At 42.3% G+C, this 10,175-nt stretch overlaps 1 protein-coding gene across 1 annotated transcript in view; it reads right to left on the bottom strand.

The window, feature by feature from the left end:
- Positions 1 to 10,175, bottom strand: part of Them4 (thioesterase superfamily member 4) — a 28,365-nt gene that overhangs the window by 11,105 nt on the left and 7,085 nt on the right. Inside the window, exon 3 of the mRNA XM_023716389.1 lies at positions 2,290 to 2,473. Coding sequence (XP_023572157.1) covers positions 2,290 to 2,473 — 184 coding nt within the window. The remainder of the gene's footprint in view (positions 1 to 2,289; positions 2,474 to 10,175) is intronic.

Below are 10,175 nucleotides of genomic sequence, written 5' to 3'. Positions count from 1 at the left end.
AGTATGTGAGACATGGACTAGGGATTAAACCCAGGGTCTTCACTGAGTTTACATTCCCAGATTTTTTGTGGAACCAGGGATTGAACTCAGGGCCTTGCACTTGTCAGGGAAGCGCTTATTCCACTGAACCATCTCCCTGGCCCATATTCCCAGGTTTTTTGATGGTTTGGGGTTTTTTTTCCACCTCTGGAAACAGGATCTTGGTAAATCACTAAGTTGCTTAGGCTGGGCTGGAAATGGCCATTACTCCTGCCTCAGCCTCCCAGAATGCTAGAATTACAGGTATGAACTGCCATGACTAGCTCAGATTTGCATTTTGAGCCACCCAGACAGGTGGAAGTAAGGAGGGCTTGGAGGAGCAGAAGAAGTTAGGGGATCACTGTAACACTACAAAAGGAACATTCCCAGCTGAGTTCAGCACTTAAGTCAGTAGTACCTTCCATGAAGACATTTCAGGAGGGCTGATCAAGTAGAAACCAGACTGCATTAAGGTAAGGACTTTTAATTCATTGTGTAATGTGGTAGTAGAATGGAATAAATATTACAAATCAATTAGATTTTACCTTACTTGTAAATTTTTAATTTAACAAATTTAACAGATTTTTTTTGTAGCTCTAGAGATAGAATCCAGAGCTTTATGAGTGGGAGGCAAACGTTCTACTACTGAGCTATAGCTCCAGCCCTAAAAAAGTTAATTTTAAGTAATTTAATAAATTTGATCACTTGATTTTAATAACTAAAAATACAAATTAATTTTTCTGGGCCAGCCAAATAGCTCAGGGGACTGAAGTGCCTGCGTAGGCAGACACATGGGCGGGTGTTCAATCCCCCGTGCCATAAGCCTTGCCAGCCCCACAGCCGGGGTGCTGCAGCAACTGAGACTGGGCATGGTGGCACGGGTCTGTAATGCTAGCACTTGGGAAGCTGAAAACAGAAGGATCACTATGAGTCCAACCTGTGTAGTGAGACCCTACTAAATACATAAAGTAAAATAAAATAAAAATACAAATTTTCCTTTCATTTACATATAGAACAAGTCGTAGTTCTATACTGAACAAGACACATAAGAAGGGTCAGCCAGGGCTGGGGAGATAGCTCAACTATCTAAGCACCTGCCTCGCAAGCACAAGGACCCGAGTTTGATCCCTGGTACCACATGCCATGCTGGCCCTGAAACTCTCTGTACCAAATAAATAAATGCCCTTTCTCTTTCTTTGAGCCACCCAGTGAAAGTAGTTTGTCTGTTTGGATTGCTCTTTTAGTAGGGAGTCTGAGGTATCAAAATGTAAAGATCCAGGTGGGCCTGACAGCTCAGTGGACTAAAGCGCCTGCTTAGGCAGAACGCAGCAGCCAGGGTTCAATCCCCAGTGTGCCGTGCCAGCCCCGCCCCCGGGAGCGCTGGGACAGTGATTGAGGCTGGGCATGGTAGCACACGCCTGTGATCCCAGCACTTGGGAGGCTGTAAACAGGAGAATCACTACGAGTCTGATCTATGTAGTGACACCCTGAACAACCTGTAAACCCTCCCCTAAATACAAATAAATAAATAAATAAATAAATAAAGGTAAAGATCCTTACCCAAGGTCACATGGCTTTAAATTGTGGAACCAGAATATCAACATAGAAATAGCGGTATTTTACCATCAAATTAAGAAACTACTGGCTTTTGGATAGGCTCTGAGGCCTGAGACTGAATAGTATTACTGAAGGCAAATATAGAAGGAACAATAACATGGCAGTACCCTAACAGTGTGTGTGTGTGCGTGTGCATGTGCGTGTGTAGGATGGGTTGCCTTTGGGGTTTTTTTAGAGCTAAAATGTGTGGGGTGACTTCAGTGTTCTGAGCTTCTTCGGGTGATGGAACCAGGTACTGGGACAAAGGCAAGCTATGATTGGTGATGACAGTCTCCAGACAGAGAGGGGACATGGGCAGGGCTCTGGGCCTCCTCTGCATTTCTGTTCAAGCGATGAGAGTGCTGAGGGCTGGGGCAGCGGGATCTTATTCTTTTTTTTTTTTTTTTTGCGGAACCAGGGATTGAACTCAGGCCCTTCCACTTGCCAGGGAAGCGCTTATTCCACTGAGCCATCTCCCTGGCCCTTATTCTTGACAACAGGCTTTACATTCTCCGGAAAATCAGCAAAATCTACTGAGATTTCTGGCCTATAAAACCACAGGCTACAGAAATCTTTTTGTACTATACTCCTTTGCAAGTAATAAACAGTACTTTAACCTGCTCTTAGTTTTATATTTGATGATCAAATATTGATGGGAAAAGCAGCTGTTCCTACCAACATAATGGGTTCTGAAGTCTTTAAAATGCTGAGTTAAGGTCCGTTTGTATGAAGGCAAACGCTTCCACGAGCCCTCTTCACATTTCTTCATGAACTGGTCGAAGAGAAGTCGTAAGTCCTTGCTCCAGCTGGGGTTGGGGAGGGCACAGTCCTTGTCAACAACTTCAGAAACAAATGACCTCTAGAAGAAAAGGGAGAGTAGTAGGAGACACATCCTATTTAAGAATATATTCTCTTATTTTCTAGATTATCTTGCAGTTTTTCTTCCCAGAAGATGGTCATTTTGAAATTGAAGGGACCACCTGGGCCAACCTCAAGAGAAATGGGAGATTTGGAGACGGTGAATGATTTGCACATCACCCAACTAGCTTTGGCCAATGCCAATCATGCCCAGATGGGCTGGAGACAAAAAGAGATGGACAGGCATCATCCCCCACGTAAAGAGTGCACCAGTGGGCCGTGCACAGGAAGCGAGAGCTCACTTCAGGCAGGTTCTTAACACTTCAATACTGATTATGTCAAAGCTGAGTGTGGTGGTGCATGCCAGTAAATCCAGCACTCAGGAGGCTGAGGCAGGAGGATCACTGTGAATTTGAGGCTAGCCTGAACTCCACAGTGAGACCCTGGCTCAAAACAAAACGAAACATTCTAGCTGGAAAGAGTATTGTTTAAAAAAAGAAGAAGAGTATTGTAGACAAGGGAACACTGTATGCAAAAGCAAGGAGGCACAATACAGTTTTAAAGGGCCTTATCACAACTATACGAAGTAAATACTGATTATTATCCCCATTTTATTTTATTTTATTTTATTTTATTTATTATCCCCATTTTACAGATGATGAAATTAAGGCCAATGCAAGAGGAGAGGCAGGTGGCTGCACAGATCTAGGCAAAACCTCAGGAATAAACTAACTGGTTTGAACTCCTGATGTGCTCTCTGAGGTAGACTTGTGTTTATTTTGTAGTACTAGGGATGGAAGCCAAGTCTTCACCCAGCCTTCTTCATTGTTGAGACAGGATGCTACTAAGTTGCCCAGGCTGGTCTCAAACCCGTGGTCCTACTAGTTCAGCTTCCTAAGTAGCTAAGATCCCAAGAGATGCACCACTGCATCTGGCCTCCAAGATGTTAAACTAGGGAGTGATATGATCGGGTTTGGCCATAATACAAAACATAGCATGAGTGTCCCAGACGAATCAGACGGCTGTGTTTGGAGGCTGTTCAGCAGAATTATGGCAGCATGCAGCAGAATCTGGTGACTAGCTGAGGAAAAGGAGAAACCCAGGAGCAAGTCCCAGGTTTCTGAGCAGTAAGTTAGATGAATGACAGAACAAATTACCAAGAAAAGGAACAAAGAAAACAGGGACTTGGAAGAGTGCTTGGTGTCAGAGGAAGCAAGGCTGGTCACAATGATACTTCTCTGCAGCACCAAGCACTGCTTCTGCTCCAGCACCCAGGCAACAACTGGAATATAGCAGAGGCCCTGGAGATCTTAGAAGACAAAGTGTGTGTGGTGGTTGATACACTGTCAACTTGAGGGGTCAGAAGCTTGGCTGAATCTGTTCAGTGACTCCATGCATGCCCTGGGGAGGGGAACGGAGGGGAGAGGAGGGGAGAGGAGGAGAGGGGAGGGGAAGGGAAGGCCCGCCCTAGAGTGACTCTGAACAAAAAGGGTATACGGAGGGGCTGAGCAAGGATTCTGCAGGCCACTTCCTTGGAGGAGCTGCAGGTCCTCAAAGTCAGCGTGGAAGGAAGGGAGTGAGGCTTGATAAATGCTGCAGCTGCTGCTCCTTGCTCTGCTCTTTGCTATTTTCCACCGCCATGAATCGCTACCTTCTGCCTTGTGCCACAGCCTTGGAACCAGCCAAGCAGGGACTAAAGCCTCCACTAACTGTACACTAAACAAATCTTTCCTTCCTTAATTTGGGGCACCAGATATTTTGTCCTAGCAATGAGTAAAAAGTAACTAAGACAGTGTGACCTACCAAGGAGCAGAATAAGTGAAAACCCAGAGACTGGATAGGAAAATTGGTTCTTTTGACCACTGCAGCAATCTTGGGACAGTTAAAGTCACAGAAACCATCAACTCTACGGCGTTCCTCCTTTTCGCACCATTATTACTTCAGATATGATGCAGCTATGGCACTTGGATTGCACCTCTGGGCCGGAATGGGAAAGCTACACTTAAGGAGATGAAAGAACCAGCCTGCTGCTGACTCATGGGCTGGCCGGGATTTCTTTAAAACAGTGGGAACCTGCCTCAGGGACTCTGGAACTGAAAAAAAACAGGAGTCCTGGCTGTCCTGACTGTGATACCAGAGGGGAAACACAAGAGTGACCATTGCCCAGGAGCAATGAATCAATCTCTCTCTCTTTCTCTCGGTAACAGGGATTGAACTCGGGACCTTGTGCTTGTCAGACAGGTACTTATGTTGCTGAGCTATCTCCCTGGCTTTTTTTTTTATTGGGAACTTCAGAGCTCATATCCAAAAATCTGGGAAAGAAAAACAGAAGAACTCTACCTGTTCTTTGTTTTTCCCTATCTACTTATTTCTTACTTCTTTTTAAAAATATTTATTTTTTATTTATTTATTTATTTATTTTTTGTGTGTGGCCAGCTCAGCCCACCAGGGGGCGGGACCGGCTGGCATGTGGTGCTGGGGGATTGAACCGCGGTCCCTGTGCTTTGCTTGGCTTAGCTTGTTCTAAGTAGGTGCTTTAGACCACTGAGCTATCTCACCAGCCCTACTTATTTCTTACCTCTTAATGCAATGAACTATAGGATTTTGATGTGTTTCTTCCCATTTTTTTTTTTTTAAATGTATTTGAAAGACGAAATATAGGAAGTAAAGCCATGCTGTTATGTTGAGCTGTCGGGGACTCAGGTAATTTCTGACATTGCCAGTTAAACAGAAGACCCATTGCTATTATGGGCTACTGGACTCTTTTTGAATATTTTGCTGAGTTTACACACCTATAATATTCAATAACGGAACTTCGAAAAAATAGGGTATATCGATGAATGTCCATTTTGTATCTATGTATTCAAAGTGGTTAGGATAGATATATAATTGCATTCGCTTAATGAATAGAACGATTTGTTCTAATGGTGTTTGTAAATAGGATCTCAAGTCCGCATCTTGTACAGCAATTAACCACTAAGAAGAATATATGCAGGGTGTTATTTGTTGAAACTGTACTTCCGATTTGATTTGAAACTGTCTCACTGCTGTTTAACAATAAAATTTGGAAAAAAAAAAATAAAAGCATTGAAGGTAAAAATAAATAAATAAATAAATGTATTTGGTAGGGGCCGGGGAGATGGCTCAGTGGAATAAGCGCTTCCCTGGCAAGCGCAGGGGCCTTGAGTTCAATCCCCTGTTCTGCCAAAAAAAAAAGTGTATTTGGTACAGGGTCTCACTAGGCAGCTTTGGCCTCGTACTGATCCTCCTGTTCTGAATCTCCCAGCGCTAGGATTACAGGCATGTGCTATCACACCCAGTCTCTGCTTTTTTTTTTTTTTTTTTTTTGTAGTACCAGGGATCAAACTCAGGACCCTGTGCTTCCAGGCAGGCACTTATGCCACTGACCTGGCTCTTTTTTTCCTCTATATTGCTTTCACTTTATTGTACCCTTATAACGTAGGCTCTTATGAGGGTCTTACTCGTGAGAGGCAAGTGCTTTACTACTGAACTACGTACTTGTTTATAGAGTTCCATAAAGGAATAATGGTAAAGCTCATTCAATGAGCTGTGTATTTTTTTTCTTCCTAACTGCTTATTCCCTCAGATATGGCTATCTGGCTTTATTTTTTTCATTGAAAACTGAATATATTTTGGAGATAAAAAGAGATAATTTCATACATGCATACAATGTGTAATGATCATTCAAGAAATTAGCATTTCTTGGTTTTTTCTTTGTACTGGAGATCAAAGCAGGATCTTGCACTTCCCCCACCCAAGAAATTAGCATTTCTATCGCCTTAAACATTTACCATTACTTGGCATCAGGAATTCTCAAATTTTTCTCTTCTGCTTTATTTATTTATGTATTTAGGACAGGGTGTACAAGACCTCACTGTGGAGATCAGACTCATAGTGATCCTCCTGTTTAAAGCCTCCCAAGTGCTGGGATTACAGGCGTGTGCCACCACGCCCAGTCTCAATTGCTGACTCAGAGTGGCCCTGGGGCGGGGCCGGGCACTGGCACAGCAGGCCAGGGGATCGAACTCCCAGCCCCTGCATATGCCTACGGAGATGCTTTATTCGCTGAGGTATTTGGCCAGCCCTCTCTTCTGCTTTATAACATGATCAATTGTTATAAACTGGTTGGGTATGGTGACACATGTTTATAATCCCAGCACTGGGGAGGCCGAGGCAGGAAGATCACTGTGAACTCAATGTTGGTCTGAATTATATAGCAAAACCCTAGCTTGAAAAACAACAAAATGAAGTACAAACTGTTACCAACTGTATTGTGTTGGAAACAACTAGGGCTTTCTCCTCATGTATGACGGTATTTTACTGGTCATTCAGCTTCTGTCTTCCCTCCCTCCTTCCTACCCTCTGGTGGTAACTAGTCTACCTCAGTGAAATAAACCTTTTTAGTTTCCATGCATGAGTAACAACATTTAGGTTTTGTCTTTCTGTGCCTTGGAAATTGTGAATCTGGGTTCACAATTTTTTTTTTTTTTAATTGTCTTTTTGAGACAGGATCTTGCTATGTAGCTCAGGTGGGCCTTGAATGAACTTTGTAGCCTCGGCTGGCCTTGAACTCTCAATGATCCTCCTGCCTCTGCCTTCTGAGTGCTAGGATTATAGAAATGTGGCACCAGGCACGACTCCAAGATTTTTAAATGTAATTTTTCTCAATATAATTATAATCGCAAAATTTCTCAGTAGAGAAAGTCCTTTAAACTGATGTGCTATAATGTACTGAATCATTTTTATTGTCTCCAGCAGGATATACAGGAAGACCTCGAAGTCAAGGCCATCTTAAACTATATGATATCATAGTAAGACTCTGTCTCAAAAACAAGTTCACAATTTTTTGTTGCTCTAAATGAAAACATTTATTGGGATATCATGAATATAGTATTTTCTTTCTTTTGGATTATTTACAATACAAATCCAGTTCTAATTATGCAGCCTTTGAAGTTCATGAATTCTAGAAGTAATTCAACAAACACAACCCATCACAGGTTAATATGTGCTAACACATGGCAGGTGAGGCACACAGTATGTACAGCTCTAGAACTGTGAATCTGGGTTCACCCACCGTTCTCTTCTTAACCAGGCAGCTCTAGGCCTGACCAGTTCCAGCGTCTTTTCCTAGACCAGTGAAACACAGCTAATTGAAGTCTTTTAGAAATTAGAATCACTTCTTGGGGTCTTTTCCATGATTTGAATTAAAATCTTTTAAAGTTTAGCATTAAGCTAAAGCAATACTTTTTTGAGGTCTGGTTCAATGCCAAGCATAGGCAAAACAGAGAAGATGTAGGCTATGAGATCAAACGTCAGCAGTCTTGAATGTGAAATCCACAACAGAAATAGCGATGACACAGAAGTGCTTTCAGGTAACGTGAAGCCCACGCAATGATTCGTCAGGGTGCGAGTTGGGCTGGTCTGAGCAGGGAAACAGAGAATGAAACAACCAGGACATCAGGAAACTGCCAGAACTTCAGCCTTTGTGGAGGTAAAGTGCAAAGGGAAGACCAACAGCAAGACGTGGCTGGCAAAGTAGAAGGGGGACCACATCCCCAAAACTTCTAGGGGGTTTTAAATGACAAAGAGGTATGTACTTTAAAATATTAGGAAATATTTACATTTGATATGTATTTATGGCATAAAAAGCACCCACACTTGTGATATCAAAAATGTTATTAGGATGAAGCTATAGTCTAAAGAACTGTGAGGAATTTTTTTTTTTTTTTTTTTTTGAAATGGGTTTCTCTCTGCAGCTTAGGCTGGCCTTGAACTCAGTATGTAATCCAGCTTGGCTTCAAACTCATGGCACTCCTACCTCAGCCTCCCAAGTGCTGGGATTACTGGCATAAATCACTGTGCCCAGCTGTCAGAATGGTATTTGACCAAAACACTTTTTTCCGTATTATGTGAATAATACAGTTTTCTGTTTTAGGTTTTTCTTTCTTTTTCTTTTTTTTTTTTTGAAGAGGAGTCTTGATTCCAAGGTTGTCAGGGTTGTGACTTTGAAGATTTGGGTGGTAAGAAGTGTGTGTGTGTGTGTGTGTGTGTGTGTGTGTGTGTGTGTAGGAGGTACCAGGACAGAAACTGAGTTTGTTTCTCTAGATGGGCACTACAGTGCTGTGGAAAAGCACTTCAGTTCATGAAGGTGGAAACTGGGAGACACCTGAAAGGCACGAACTTGTAAATTCACAGAATGACCATGGAGCAGGAAAATGAAGAGGATCCCAGCCAGAACAAATCAGAAAAGGGGGGCTTTACTGAAGACGGCGCCTCCATAGGGGGCTGTGTCCTCCCAACAGCACCAAGCAAGGCTTTGCTTTCCTCCTACACTGTTTTTCTACAGTGAAATCTGTCACTGTGGGGCAACAGCAAGTGAAATTACAGGACAGAAGCAGAGCATCGGCTGGGGTGTGGCAGGACTTTCCAGCGCCATAAACTCTGCTGACCCTACGTTATACCTGTCCCCATACATAGTGGGGCAATAACCACCAACTTTCTCAGGGTGCTCAGCTGTACAGCTAACTCACAGCTGCCCAGCATTACCCCAGGAGGTGGTCTCCTCCCTCAATGACATCTGAGGAATACACGTGAGGGCTAGTCATTACCTTTGGTTATCCCAAATAGAGGAAAGGTCATGCTTGATCTTTGGTTATACATTTATAAAAGAAAAGGAATGACTTTGTTTCCTTTTAAGTTATTGAACACAGAAGCATGACTTATAGAGACTGTAAATACTAATACTTAAATAGTCTCAACACAGATTACAAGGCACCAACATGTAATTAAAGAAATTAATTCATCTTTATTGTAAGATCTACACAAGACATTTTTTTTTTTTCCAACAGGCAAGATGGTACAAGACTAATGACCAATCTGTACTCTCTTTTTTCGTACTAATTCTTCAGCAGAAGGCTGCAACAGCTTAATAGAGATGCCATTATAGACATTTTAACTTTGAAGAATTTATTCCTGTTCTCCTAATGTAGATTTTCTGTAAAGGAGTTAAATCCTTTACGAAATAACTTTCTTACTCTGTATATGAGGTGAGATTGACAAGTATGGTGAACATTTAAATGAAAAAAAAAAAAAAAAAAAGACAGCTTGCCATTAATCCTCAAAATACTCCTTTGAAATTCTCTTACTTGAACACACTCACCACATTGTTCTTGCCATTGTCTGAAGCAGTTCTGAAGTCCTCTTTCATGAAAGTCTACAGCTGCAGTTGTGGCTGTCCCCATAACCTGAACTGATTCAACACATTTACTCTCTGCTGGGGATATAGCTCAGCAGCACAGCGCCAGCCTAGCAAGCACAAGGTCCTGAATTCGATTCCCAGAAACTACCCCACCCCCGACAAAAAAAAAAGAACATTTATTTTCTACCTCAGTCATTTTGACTATGAAAAAAGCCAGAAGTTGGACAGTGCAAGATTCAGGGAATAAGGTGGATCAGGCACACCATGTTCTTACAATGTGGACTTTGTAAGGTAGTAGCAATGGTCCCCTTATTTATCATACCTCCTACAGACACTTTAAGAAAAAAAGACTTCCATAAATGCTGTAGAAAGAATGGTGGGTAAGATGATGGGAGGTCTGTCTGAAGAGGGCAAAATATTTTTTAGGGGGATTAATGGTAATTTGTCTTTTACTGTAGTACTTCTTAAAAATTCTCTCATATAT

The sequence above is a fragment of the Octodon degus genome, unplaced genomic scaffold, assembly GCF_000260255.1.
Source record: "Octodon degus isolate 3935 unplaced genomic scaffold, OctDeg1.0 scaffold00048, whole genome shotgun sequence".
Classification (NCBI taxonomy): Eukaryota; Metazoa; Chordata; class Mammalia; order Rodentia; family Octodontidae; genus Octodon; species Octodon degus.
Note: the sequence above shows the minus strand (reverse complement) of the source record. Positions and strands in the feature narration are given on the sequence as shown.